Source organism: Anomaloglossus baeobatrachus, chromosome 4 (assembly GCF_048569485.1).
Source record: "Anomaloglossus baeobatrachus isolate aAnoBae1 chromosome 4, aAnoBae1.hap1, whole genome shotgun sequence".
NCBI lineage: Eukaryota > Metazoa > Chordata > Amphibia > Anura > Aromobatidae > Anomaloglossus > Anomaloglossus baeobatrachus.
The window spans coordinates 611,546,357-611,561,146 of record NC_134356.1 but is presented as its reverse complement, the minus strand read 5'-3'; the positions used below and the strand labels follow the sequence as shown (position 1 = coordinate 611,561,146).

Genomic DNA, 14,790 nt, shown 5'->3' with positions numbered 1-14,790 from the left:
GACACTGACCAACATAAGGTGTTGCGCAGGCACCCGCCCTAATGGGAGGATGCCTTTAATACACTGTGCCTCAGATCTTGTGTTTAATCAAAGCAATGTCTCTCTCGGCGGCTGAACGACCAGCTGATCGCCCGGCTTCTGTGAACAACCAGCTGATCGCCCGGCTTCTGTGAACAACCAGCTGATCGCCCGGCTTCTGTGAACAACCAGCTGATCGCCCGGCTTCTGTGAACAACCAGCTGATCGCCCGGCTTCTGTGAACAACCAGCTGATCGCCCGGCTTCTGTGAACAACCAGCTGATCGCCCGGCTTCTGTGAACAACCAGCTGATCGCCCGGCTTCTGTGAACAACCAGCTGATCGCCCGGCTTCTGTGAACAACCAGCTGATCGCCCGGCTTCTGTGAACAACCAGCTGATCGCCCGGCTTCTGTGAACAACCAGCTGATCGCCCGGCTTCTGTGAACAACCAGCTGATCGCTCGGCTTCTGTGAACAACCAGCTGATCGCTCGGCTTCTGTGAACAACCAGCTGATCGCTCGGCTTCTGTGAACAACCAGCTGATCGCTCGGCTTCTGTGAACAACCAGCTGATCGCCCGGCTTCTGTGAACAACCAGCTGATCGCCCGGCTTCTGTGAACAACCAGCTGATCGCCCGGCTTCTGTGAACAACCAGCTGATCGCCCGGCTTCTGTGAACAATCAGAGATCAAGTGTTCGCTCTCAAAAGCTGGCCGCCGGGAGATCAGCTGATCACTCTCGGCTTTTGAGAGCGATCAGCTGATCTTCCGGCAGCCGACTTGAGAGAGATCAGCTGATCCGCTCTCTCGTTTTTATACTGAAGGATTCCGTTTGTGAAATACTGCCTTCTCATGGTAATTCTTGTCACCCGTTGTACAACGCATCAGTCACAAGCGTCAAGCAACGCAGGTGACTGATGCAAAAAAACGGAAATGTGAACATAGCCTTAGGGGCAACCTGGGAACCCTGTGTGGCATGTACAGGGCCCGGGAGGGGAAGGAGGTAGCAGCACACGTGGGAGGCCATGCGGCAGCAGGGGAGCACGGCGGGACCCGGCTGGGGCGATAAGTTAGCGTCTCTGCAGAGACGCCGACATTGCAGGTTCCTTCAGCCATGGAAATACTTCTACGTCAATTTGGCCATACCCCCCCACAGAGATTATATTATATCTATATCGCTAATAAGACACTGTTCCCATCTGCTCATATGGACATCACCTTGCACGCTTGGCATTTATGACGAGAGCTGATAACTACTGCACCAGCTGTATTAGATAAGCCATAGAATAAAAAAAAACAGAGCAGAGAATGTGAATCCCGCCAGTACGTCCTGTCCGGGGCAGACACCCCCCGCGCTGCAGTCAGGCATGTGCACAATGCTCCGCCGTACTGCGCAGGGCTTATCATAGTTTTTTATAGCACGTTTTCGTTGTATCACTTCTGAACAATCAGTCATCACAAAGGGCAGAGCGATTACTGTACAAAGAGCAGATAACCCAGGAGAGCACGTCTGTCATTAACAGAGGTAGCGCCTGCCGAGAGAACGCCGCCAATAATAGAACAGACCCTAGTGCAAGGAAAAGGAGGCAAGTGTGGGGGAAATAAAGTGGGTCCTTCATAAGAAAAAATAATATATGAGAGAAAAGTAGTAAAGGACGTGGTAAACAACTAGCAAAAGTCACATCCAATTTTCAAGCAAGATACCGCTCTACGAGCAAAAGCAGCAACACATCAAATTGTCCTCCTCAGTAACGAGGATGGTGTCCCCTCAAAGTGGTCACCCCCGATGCTCAAAACCACCAGACTCCATGTTTCCAGTACAGCTTAGAAACTGAAAGCTGAACTTTGGTTATCAATAGAGTCACTGATATCATCTCTGAAGCGATTTGTGAGAAATGCCGACATCAGGAGCTCGAGACATTTTTTCGTTATCTTTAGTAAAATTTGAAAAAAAATATATATATTGTTTACCGTTCTGTAACTTCTAGGATTAAATCCTTAAAAAAAAAATATATATAAAATGTGTGCTTAGCTCACCTTCCCCAGGTCCACTGCAAAGTCTCTGCTCCTGGCGTCTGTTATTGTCTGTAGTGCTGCAGCCAGTTGGTGATTTCAGCAGCTCGGAGACAGGCGTTCCGCCTACATGGGTGGAGACACTGAGCTTGGTCATCGGCTGCAGTTTTGTTAATTTGACGTCAGAGCGCCAGCCACTGTCAGACACCAGAAGCAGCAAAGACTTTGGCCTGGACCATGGAAGGGTGAGTAAAGCACTGTTTGTTTTATAAACTGCAGCTGGGAAATGGGATTTTCTTAAAGGGCAAACCCCTGTTATTGGTCTTTTTAGATACAGGCCTGCAGGGGAATTGTATTTGGCCCGTGATGATGGCGCAGTCATTGCCATCCTGGATGCCAATACAGTAGAAAGCAAATCATGAAAGAGGGATGCCATCCGCTCCCCCATCGTCTCCCTCTATAACTTAAGTCTCAGCACAGTGGGAGTGATGACATCACTATTTTGCGGTCATTGTGCAGAGCTACAGAGCACTCGCTGCTGAGAACGGAGCAGCGGGGGAAAGAGCAGAGGTGGCCATTATTTTAATGTGTGGCTCATTATTCTATGGAAGACTATGTGCAAAACATAGTAAAAGCTCTGGAGAGGAAAACAGCTGCCATTGAAGGTCATGGATATGACATCACACAGAGTCACTGGCCCCATAGACTTACATTAGAAGCGATATCGCTCTGCAGTATATACACTGGACGGACTGGTCTTCTGCTTAATAGGCCAGAAGTGATGCCATGTGTGCCCCACCGGGCCTATAAAAAGGTCACCAAAGTAATCGCTGGGCCCCGTCCTGTGTTTTTTTTTATTATTTCTACCGGTGACCAGTCAAAGAGGCACAAGCTAGTGTGAGCGGCCCTCTGCGTCTGTACCACAAGCTCTTTTCAGGAGATGTTGGAGACAGGATATAACTAAAGCTCCTTAGATGTCCGTGCGATCATTTGGCTGATGGCTAAGATTCCTCTCCCCCGAGTCCCTCATATACAGGTGCGATCGGCAAGGATTCACAGTTTTCAATGGGGGAGCTGCTGTCCGTCTCCTCAGACAACGAAAGGACTGATTGATAGAAATGGTGAATCCTCCATCTCCCCCACCCCCCCCATCAGACTGCCAAGCGGCTGGCCCCATACGCAGACTGCCAGGCGGCCGGCCCCATACGCAGACTGCCAGGCGGCCGGCCCCATACGCAGACTGCCAGGCGGCCGGCCCCATACGCAGACTGGCCGGCCCCATACGCAGACTGGCCGGCCCCATACGCAGACTGGCCGGCCCCATACGCAGACTGCCAGGCAGCCGGCCCCATACGCAGACTGGCCGGCCCCATACGCAGACTGCCAGGCGGCCCCATACGCAGACTGGCCGGCCCCATACGCAGACTGGCCGGCCCCATACGCAGACTGGCCGGCCCCATACGCAGACTGGCCGGCCCCATACGCAGACTGGCCGGCCCCATACGCAGACTGGCCGGCCCCATACGCAGACTGCCAGGCAGCCGGCCCCATACGCAGACTGGCCGGCCCCATACGCAGACTGCCAGGCGGCCCCATACGCAGACTGGCCGGCCCCATACGCAGACTGGCCGGCCCCATACGCAGACTGGCCGGCCCCATACGCAGACTGGCCGGCCCCATACGCAGACTGGCCGGCCCCATACGCAGACTGGCCGGCCCCATACGCAGACTGGCCGGCCCCATACGCAGACTGGCCGGCCCCATACGCAGACTGGCCGGCCCCATACGCAGACTGTCAGGTGATCCCGATAATATTTGTGGGTTTGGCCAAATGAATTTATAATGTGGCGGTCAGGCCAACCCTTTAGTGAGGAGGGAAAAGGGTCTGAAAACTGAATACATGTTCCTTATGAAGATAATCTCTGTAAAGCCCTGCGGAATATGATGGTGCTATATTAGTAATGAATAATAAGACAAACAGCGCCCGATATATTAATATCCAGTCAGGCAAGTAATGAAGGACCGTGACTGCATACACAGACTGGCTGACCTGTGGCTATAAAGCGATGGTTTTGTGCACATAACATTGTTCTCTGCAGCATACATTTACCTAGGACTATGTGCTGCCGAAAATGAGGATTTTGAATCCATTCTAAAAATCATTTCACCCTACAAACAAGCGTTTTGATCATTCGTCAGACAATTGGCAGCCTGTTAAGCACGCAGACTTCCTCATAACTGTGCAGTCTTAAAGAACCACTCCAGGATTTTGTTTTTTTCCCACTGCTGAAGTGGTGCTTTTAAGCGAAGGTCCCTGACCAAACTCTCATACTTACTCTCTGAGGTCTTTACCCTTTAACACCAATCTGGTCGGTCTCGTCAATTTGTGACCTGTCAGCTTCTAAAGTATTACATGGAGCGCACCATAAGTCAGTCACAACTCAATACAAGTCTACGAGAACCTCGTTCTGGCTCTCATAGACTTGCAATGAGCTTGTGATGTAACTTCTGACTTCCGGCCAGTATGAAGTCGCGGTCACAAAATAGTGCTGCGAGACTGGAGTCTATTAAAGATGAAGACTCTGGAGGTTGAGTATAAGATCAGGGGCAGGAACCTTATATTGGGAGAAAAACAAATAAAATAAATAAATAAAAGCACGATGCAGGACTGGTGCTTTAACAGGCTGCCAATTGCCTGATGACCAAAACGCTCAATCGTAGGCTGAAAAGATATTTAAAGCTTTTGTAGAGTTGCGCATACATTTTGAGCGCAACTCTTGATGTTTTCATGCCAGTTTTAAAGCAGCTCTGCCAAACTGGCGAGGGCCGAGGAGGAGCCGGGGTGAGGCATGGCTCTGCCCACTTGTCAAATTCAGTACAACTGTTAGCATATGTATTTTATACCATAACCCTCCTATTCCTGGATATTGAGTCGTATTTCTGGCTAGGCACCGGAGGGCGCGTGCCCTTGAGGAGTTTGGCGCATTGCACTCCAGCGAGCCCTTTATCAAGCACTGCGCCAGGCTTAACAAATCGGCCCCTATGTTTCTATGAGGTTGATTATTTTGTGATTTATTTCCGCCGATTACTCTGTTAACGATTTCTATTTATTGGCGATTTCCATGACCGTTATTGCCGGGGGGAGGGAATACTATCTGTCACCACCAAGGATGAGAGAAAGACAAACCCTGTAATTAAAAGTAGTACTACCCGTCCCTTTGTGAATGGCATGTGTAATTACTGACTATTGGGTGGCACAGTGGCTCAGTGGTTAGCACTGCAGTCTTGCAGCGCTGGGGTCCTGGGTTCAAATCCCACCAAGGACATAATCTGCAAGGAGTTTATATGTTCTCCCTGTGTTTACGTGGGTTTCCTCCGGGTTGTCCGGAGCAGAGTGGCTGCAGACCCCTCTGGGCCAAGTTCCTAATACAATCTGCAGACAGTTGTCATTCTTTTTGAGGATTTGCGCTCGGTTCATGATGGATACCAACTGTATGGGGACAGAACAATGGTGGTCCAGCCACAAAGCAGACGCTGTTCCCCCTGTTCACACGGAGCGATGTGCTGCAGAGAGTAGTGATCTAATTAGGGATGACGAGTTTTCCTTGTTGACCAGTGACCTGTTAAGCCAACCATGGACATTAGGTAGCTGAGGGCTGAATGATCGTTCGTCTGACTGCCATGTCTCCTCCATATAGAGGATTGAGCGACCTCAACACACAAAGTGTATTTACTATGGGTAAAAGTAATGGACAGAGTGTTGTGAACAACCTCTGCCGGCTCAGCTGGTGATCAAATTTCATCAGCGGAAGAGAAGATGCTGCCCTGCTGATGTAGTGTCAGCAAAAGCCAACGTCATACACACGCGCCGACACTGAGGTCCCGCGCAGGCGCACTACAATACTATGATCTTCCCTGAGTCAGGCAGATCAAAGTACGCCTGCGCAGAACCTCAATGCAGGCACGTGTGCATGACATAGGATGTGTCATGCACCTCGGCTTCAGAAGAAAGAGGACAAAGATGGCCGAAAGAGGAGGCACTGCACCCGGAGAACGGAGACACCCATGTGAACCGCACCGACTGTGTAAGTATTATAATGTCAGTTTTACGGGCTCTTATATACAGCATGTTAGAATGTTGTATATAAGAGCCCACGGTGGTGGCCGCAGCTTATAGGCCCTAACTCTGGCGACAGGTTCCCTTTAAGTCTACGGAGCCTTGTTCTGAGGCTCCGTAGACATATTTCAGAGCTACTTCCGACTCACGCAGAGCGCAGCGTGACCCAGAGCGTCTGCAGAGCGGTGACGACAATGAGAAGAGGAGCAGAACAGCTCCAAATCACGGTACATAGACCACGCAATGGGGTCCACACAATCCATGGTGGCATCACAAGGCCCCCGAATAATCTTCCGACCCCATAATGACCTGAGAAGTCTACGGTACCACGATAGTCATCATCCTACTCAGCCCATTACTACTTGATTTCTAATCATTATCTTTAGGAGGTGGATGATGATTCTGTGAGGTTTTTTTAATCCCAATCATGGAGCATGTGTTCCTACATCTTAGCATTGTGCTATTTCTCCTAGAAACATGAGTGTGTTCACAATGGGATGCAATAGCCCAATCAGGGCCGACCATGTCAGATCACGGGACACACAAGGGAGATGTAACAACCAGAAGTAAAGAATATCTGGAGGGTAACATCACGATTCAGGTGACTGAACCGACGAGCCCCGGCTGCAGGGCACACAAAACCAGAAGCCACCGGTGAGTAACGGCAATTCCTCAATCTCGCTCCCCGCAGTTTCACTTCCCACACTCTGCACCTCACAGTAATGGAGTGTGGACTGGGGAGCGGTGAAGACGCCTATTGCGTCAGTCACGTGGTCAGAAATGGAAGGACCTGCTGGTTATTATGGGATATATATTTTTGTGAAAAGGAAAATAAAGTTCTACATGTGCGACTTTTTCCAGTTCTAAAAGTTGGACACCAAAGGAGCCCCAAAATCATCAGTGGGGCCCCGCCGGTTCCATCCATATGGCAAGGATCACATACAGACGGAGTGACCTGTGGAAATAAGTGGGGGAGCAGAGTGAGGGGCACAATGGAGCGCCATCTCTCCTGAGGATATTGGCGAGACCCCAACAGCGGACTGGAGCAGGACCCCCTGGCTGGGATATAGCGGGGAAAAAAAAACCCTGATGGCATGGATCCCCTACAGACGTCCTGAACATGTGGAAGATAAGTGGGGAGCAGAGTGAGGGGCACGACTGAGGTAAAGCCCGCTGAGCACTATTTTCCCCGGACATGTTGAACACCCCCCAGGTGGGACAGATCCCCTAAAGACGAGCCAGGCGTCTTAACAATAAGGAAGGGAGCAAAGTGAGGAGGGACACTACGGAGGCACAGCCCGCTGATCACCTGTCCTGGGGATGTGACGAGACACCCCCCCCCCACAATGGCAGAGATCCCCCTACATACGGCCCAGACATGTGGACAATAAGTATGGGTGAATAGTGAGAAGCATCACGGAGGCATAGCCTGCTGGACACCACCTGTCCTGGGGATGTTGTGGGGACCCCAACAGCAGGCTGGAGCAGAGACTTGGCAGAGAACCCCCCTGATGGCACAGATCAAACAATAAGTGGGGGAGTGTAGTGAGCGGCACCGTGAAAGTATAGCCCGCTAAGTGCCACCTGTGCTGGGGATGTTGGTAGACACCCCCCTGATGGAACAGATCCCCGACAGACCAGGGGTACAATAAGTGGGGGGTGCGTAGTGAGGCATAGCCCACTGATCGCCACCTATCCCTGGGATGTTGGTGGAGACCTAACTGATGGCACAAATCCCCTACAGGTGGCCTTGACGTGTGGACAATCACTGGGGGCGCGTAGTGAGGGGCACCACAGAGGCAGTGCCCGCTGATCACCTGTCCATGGGATGGTGGCAGAGACCCCCCCTGATGGAGCAGATCCCCTACAGACAGACCAGGCATGTGTACAATAAGTGGGGGTGCGTACTGATAGGCGCCAGGAGAGGCATAGCCCGCTGAGCGCCAACTGTCCGGGGATGTTGGCGGAGACCCCACTGATGGCACAAATCCCCTACAGGTGGCCCTGAGGTGTGGACAATCACTGGGGGCGCGTAGTGAGGCGCACCACAGAGACAGTGCCCGCTGATCACCTGTCCATGGCATGTTGGCAGAGACCCCCCTGATGTCCAGCAGCAGCACAGGCTGGACCTTGTAGTCCCCCTCACCCACCTTCAGCATCTCCAGCAGCTTCTCCCGGTTGTACACGGTGCCGATCTCCTGGCCCAGGATGCAGTCCAGCAGGCGGCTCACCGGGTAGGCCAGGGGGAAGGTGGCCACCATGAAGATCCGGGTGAGCCACAGCGTGTTGGCGCCCACGGCCAGGCCGTGCCGGGAGCACAGGGACTGGGGCACGATCTCGCCCAGCACCACGATGCCCATGGTGGAGGCGGCCACGGCCCACAGCCCGGAGCCGATCAGCTCGTCCAGCAGCGTGGTGAGGGTGGTGTTGACCAGCACGTTCCCGAGCAGCAGCGAGCACAGCAGGTAGTTGCCCTTGCGGCGCACCGGCTCGATCTTGGCCGCGTACCTCCGCTCCCGCTCGGATCCGCAGCGCTGCACCACCCGCAGCTCCATGGGGTCCAGCGCCATCAGCCCCAGGTTCAGGCCGCTGAAGATCCCGGACAGCGACAGAAGCACCGCGATGATGATCGCCTGCAGCCAGACCGGCAGCAGCGGCTTGTGCTCCTCCAGCACCCGCAGCCGCCCGTCCGGCCCTGGGTGCAACGTCCACGGCAGCCCGCGGCCCCGGCGGGTGCACAGCGCGTACAGGCGGGAGCTCTGGCTCTTCCGCAGCGGCAGCACCTCCAGGCGCAGCAGCGCCGCCGTGCCGTCCGCCTCCTCCGTCACATTGAAGCCGGCGGAGTCCCGCACCAGGTCCCGGGTGTCCTGCAGGCAGCTGCGGTTGTCCTGGCCGGAGGACGCCTCGGTGAAGGCGATCAGGTGGTCGCTATCGGGCCGCAGGTACAGTCCGTAGAAGCGGAGCTGGAGCCGGCTGCCCTCCCGCACCTCCAGCTCCCCGGCCGCGGACAGCTCAGACTCCCGGTCACTGCCCTCCAGCCGGAAGCCCAGGATGAGGGGCAAGTCCTGCGGCCAGGAAGCGTTATCCACAGAGGCGGCCGGCAGCAGGAACAGGAGCGTCAGGAAGCCGGCTGTACAGACAGCCAGGCCGGCCATAGCTTGTGTGACTCTCCGGGAAGCAGCGCCGGCTGTGCGCCGCTCTGACCACGCCCCCCTGGTACAAGCAACGCCCTCCTTGTCTAAACCACGCCCCATCTGTCATAAACCACGCCTCTTAACTGCAGAAGATACACGTCTGATCCCGCCCACTAACCAGCTATCCTATCCTGGATCCGCCTAGCGTAGCCACGCCCTGAGGCGTGCTTGATTTGTTCACCGCTCTGACACGCCCCTGACTGACAGCAACGCCCCTTTATTAACAGATCCCGCCCACACTGCAATCCCGAGTATTTATATGGAAGATGGGCGGGGACTGAGCGATGAGCGGATTGAAGGAGCAGCAGGTCAGCAGTCACAGCCGAGCTGTCACAGGAAGGCCTGCAGTGTGGGCTCCGGAGGGCAGCTCAGGGCACGCAGCTCCGACACAGGCCGAGGAGCGGTCATGTGACCAATCATTCATATGTGCACACTTAGTCACGTGTTGACAGCTGCTCGTCCTAGTTCTCACAGTGCTCAGTGCAGCATTACAGCCCCTGTCACTGAGAGAAGCAGGAAGCCTTCAACATCCCCACTGACACCCGCCAGCCTCCAAACTCCTGTCCCTCACTTCATCAGTGGTCCGCCTCTGCCACCCACAAAGATGGACACACAGGCTGCTTTCACACATCTGTTTTTTGCTGAGCGGCACAATCCGGCGCTTTGCAGAAAAAACGCAACCGTTTTTTTTTGCCGCCGGTTGCGTTTTTTTCCACACAGACTTGCATTAGTGCTGTATTGTGCCGCATGACCTTGCGTTGCGTCCGTTTTTCGCCGGATGCGGCATATTTGGCCCATGCGGCCGCATCCATCAAAAAACGGACGGGCCGCATAGAAAAACGTATGCAATGGATCCGTTTATTCGCCGCATCCGTTGCATAGGTTTTTGAGCCGAACTGCAAAAACCGGATGTGTGAAAGCAGCCTTAGGCCTTATCTTCACCTGCCTCTGTTCCATTTCTGACCTCACAACTTCCCCCCTCCCCCTATCTGACCACCATCTACTGACCTTTTCAGCCCTGTCCTCCTCACCTGCCCCCCCCCGTCCAGCACCTAGCACACCCCCGCAGAAACCTTGCACACGTCAACATACCCTTTTTCTGACTCTATCCTACCACTGTCCTCCATATTGTCACTCCACGACACAAACACGTTCTACAACACCACTCTCACATCAGCGATTGATTCAGTCGCCCCTCTTGTGCACGGCAGAGTGAGACGAATCAATAGACACCTACTTTTGCGTCTTCGGATGGTAAAAAGGTGTTCTCCATTAATGAATATATTCCGTGCAGTACCACGCACGTGGTCTACTATGCTACATGCTCGTGCTCCCTGATCTATGTTGGGCTTACGTCCCGTGAGCTCCGCATTAGGGTCAGGGAGCACGTGAGAGACATTCTCGCAGCTGCTTCAGTGGAGGATACCACATTGTTGAAAACATTGCCCCGCCATTTCAGAGCTGTCCATAACTGCAGCCCCAAATCCCTTCAGATTAGGGGCATTGATGCTATTCACGGGGGTGTCCGGGGCGGCAATCTGCGTAAGATTCTCGCACAGCGGGAGTCTAGGTGGATTGTCTCCCTGAATTCCCTTGTGCCCTTCGGTTTAAACGAAGTGGTCAGTTATGATCCATTCTTATGATGTTAATCCTTGCACCTCTCCACCTACGTCTGTTGTCCATTATACAGACTGTAGAATGGAGTTTTCATAATCCATTGTTCGTGCAAACATCTCTCCCTGTTTTCTTCTCTCGGGTCCCCTGCACCATATATATAGTGTGTGATGCAGGTTATATATAGTTATTAACAGGTGGTCTGTGGTGGGCTTTTATTTTAATGGTGTATGTCTTAATTTCTTTTATTTCTTATTCATTTATTTTATTTTCATTTTCTTTAGGTCCTTTTTATCCCCTTCTTTTTGGGACAAGAACATCTTTCTACCGCACATTGGCCCCACTGTGATATTGGTGGTCTTGTATTTGGAATTCCCATTACATTATACTTTTTGTGATATATATAACTGTATGACCGCCAGTGCATGCTTTTTACCGTCACCTGACTGTGATGCTGCGCGTCCTCCGGCGTACTGACTGCGGCGGCTGCTGGGAGCGAGCCTGTCTGGCGTGCGCGCCCAGGTACCATGGTGACGCGTCCCGCGCGTGCGCCGTACACAGCAGGTCTTTTTGTTCCCTTTTGCCCTCCGTACTCCGGCGCACGCGCAGTTCAACCATCGCAATCAGGTTGATTGTGTACACCCTGCTTGCTCCTAATAAAACCCGTGCATACACGCTGTACTAATACCTCCTTTTGATAAAGCAACGCGGCGAAACAGCTGTCAAGGAGGCTCCTTGCCTCTACAACCAGCCCTGTTACACAACTCAGGTATTGTTATCCGTCTTGCCATCCATTGGTTGACTCTTCCTGCTTGCTGGGCCACCCATGCTGGGATGAATCTAGTGTGCATACTTATGCTGGGATACGCAACCTTCTTTTCGTCCTAGCCTGGGTGTCCCTGCAGTGCCTGAGTTAACCCTTACTGCTGTGGTGGTGTGTCCGAATGGAGAAATATACTTTGACACTTTGTCTTTTAAACTAATGAATATATATATATTCATGGTACACTCTCTCCCTCTTCCATTTCTCCACCGGGCCACCACCCTGTTACAATCTTGTCACACCACACTATTATGGTATGCGATGACATTATAGATTTCCACTCCTGTGGCTGGTTGTGAGGCAATTGGTTGCCCACACTTTAACCACATCTCATACTCCCACATTAACGTTAGACTTGTCCTAATTATGTGTTTTTTGTACTACATGACACTATGTGATTTTATCTAATAAAATGCAATTTTTCATGTGTATATCCTTGCCTCATCTCCTTTTTCCTCCTATTGTGCATGCCCTTTGGAGTAGGCTCTTGCCCTAGGGGGTCCCAATTAGTGATCTCCTCGGTGATATAATTATTATGGCGAAATTGTTATATCCAAATCAATAGACAACCCTGGCACAACAGCCTCACTAAAAAGCTTCGGCAAGTGTCTAGGGCTGCAGAGCGGCGGTGGAAGAAAACGCACTCCCAGGAAGACTTCACCACATTCACAAATACAATTCACACATTTCGTTTTGCCCTTACCTCTACTAAACAGGAATACTTCAGAAACCTCATATCTTCTTTAACACACAACCCCATACAGCTATTTAATACTTTTACCTCCCTCCTTCGCCCACCACTGCCCCCTCCAACCTCTCTCATTTCCACAGAAGAATTTGCCACATATTTCAAAGAAAAGATCGACCAAACCAGACAAGTCTTTTCTGCTCAACCACCACAACCCCTTCATATAACTGACCACTGCCCCTCCCCCATAAACTTCCTCCCCACCATCACCGGAGAGCTTGCACATCTTCTCTCAAAAGTGCACCTCACCACCTGCGCACTTGACCCCATCCCATCCCACCTCCTCCCCAACCTCACCACTATCCTTATTCCAGCCTTAGCCCACCTCTTCAACCTATCTTTAACAACTGGTACCTTCCCTTCTGGCTTTAAACATGCATCAGTCACACCTATCCTAAAGAAACCTTCCCTCGACCCAACCTCTACTAACAGCTACCGCCCCATATCACTACTCCCGATCACCTCAAAACTCCTGGAACAGCGCGTCCATGCTGAACTTTGCTCCCACCTCTCCTCTAACTCTCACTTTGACAACCTACAGTCTGGATTCCGTCCACATTATTCCACTGAAAGTGCCCTGACTAAAATCACAAACTTACTGCCAAAGCTAACAATCACTTCTCTATACTCCTACTTCTAGACCTATCCTCAGCCTTTGACACTGTCGACCACTCCCTCCTACTACAGATCCTCTCTTCCCTTGGTGTCAGAGACCTCGCCCTCTCTTGGATCTCTTCATACCTCTCCAACCGCACTTTTAGTGTCTCCCACTCCCACACAACCTCTTCATCCCGCCATCTCTCTGTTGGCGTCCCTCAAGGCTCTGTCCTGGGACCCTTACTTTTTTCTATCTACACATTTGGCCTGGGACAACACATAAAGTCCCATGGCTTCCAGTACCACCTATATGCCGATGATACTCAGATCTACCTCTCTGGCCCAGATGTCACATCTCTGCTGTCCAGAATCTCGAAGTGTCTATCTGCTATATCTTCCTTCTTCTCCTCTCGCTTCCTAAAGCTCAATGTGGCCAAAACTGAACTGATCATCTTTCCTCCATCTCCCCTACACTCTCTACCTGATCTATCTATTCCAATAAATAACATCACGCTCTCCCCAGCACCCAAAGTTTGCTGCCTCGGAGTGACCTTTGACTCTGTCTTGTCCTTCATACCACACATCCAATCCCTCACCACCTCCTGCCGTCTTCAAAATATTTCCAGAATCCGTCCCTTCCTCAATTCTCAATCTACAAAAATGCTAGTGCTGCCCTCATAATCTCCCGCCTCGATTACTGTAACATCCTCCTCTGTGGTCTCCCTGCTAACACGCTCGCCCCCCTCCAGTCCATCCTTAATTCTACTTCCCGAATGATCCACCTCTCTCCTCAATACCACCCCGCTTCTCCTCTCTGCAAATCCCTCCATTGGCTCCCAATCTTCCATCGTATCCAATTTAAACTACTAACACTGACCTACAAAGCCATCCATAATCTGTCTCCTCTGTATATCTCTGAACTAATCTCTCGCTACACTCCAAAACGTAATCTCCGGTCCTCCCAAGATCTCCTTCTCTCCTCCTCTCTCATTCGCTCCTCCCGCAACCGACTCCAAGATTTCTCCCGAGCATCCCCAGTCTTCTGGAACTCACTGCCTCAACACGTCAGACTATCCCCTACCCTTGCAAACTTCAAACGGAACCTGAAAACTCATCTGTTCAGAACTGCCTATAATCTTCAATGACCCCACCACCGTGCGGAGCTGCCGCCCCACCACCGTGCGGAGCTGCCGCCCCACCACCGTGCGGAGCTGCCGCCCCACCACCGTGCGGAGCTGCCGCCCCACCACCGTGAGGAGCTGCCGCCCCACCACCGTGCGGAGCTGCCGCCCCACCACCGTGCGGAGCTGCCGCCCAACCTACACCCCACCTACTGTCTCCTCCCCAAATCCTTTAGGATGTAAGCCCGCAAGGGCAGGGCCCTCTTCCCTCTGTTCTAGTCTGTCTATTGTAACGTGTATATGTATTCTGTATGTAACCCTCTTCTCATGTACAGCACCATGGAATCAATGGTGCTCTATAAATAAATAATAATAAATAATAATAAAAAAAGCTAGATGTCATGTGACCTTAAGTATGTAAATGGCATGAGAGCTTATATGGTGTCTGGTGAAATCAATGAGCAGAATCCTGACAGTGAGTATATCACACACTGTTAACATTGGGCTACAGTGCTTAAAGGTTTTTTCCCCACAAAGTTTATTTTA

General features: G+C 52.0%; 1 protein-coding gene across 2 annotated transcripts in view; it reads right to left on the bottom strand.

The window, feature by feature from the left end:
• CNNM4 (cyclin and CBS domain divalent metal cation transport mediator 4) overlaps nucleotides 1-9,353 on the bottom strand; it is a 75,576-nt gene extending 66,223 nt beyond the window's left edge. For both annotated transcript variants that reach the window (XM_075346209.1, XM_075346211.1), the window contains exon 1: nucleotides 8,298-9,353. In XM_075346209.1, the coding sequence (XP_075202324.1) occupies nucleotides 8,298-9,302 (1,005 nt within the window). In that variant the 5' untranslated portion in view covers nucleotides 9,303-9,353. The remainder of the gene's footprint in view (nucleotides 1-8,297) is intronic.
• Between the last annotated feature and the right edge of the window lie 5,437 nt (nucleotides 9,354-14,790).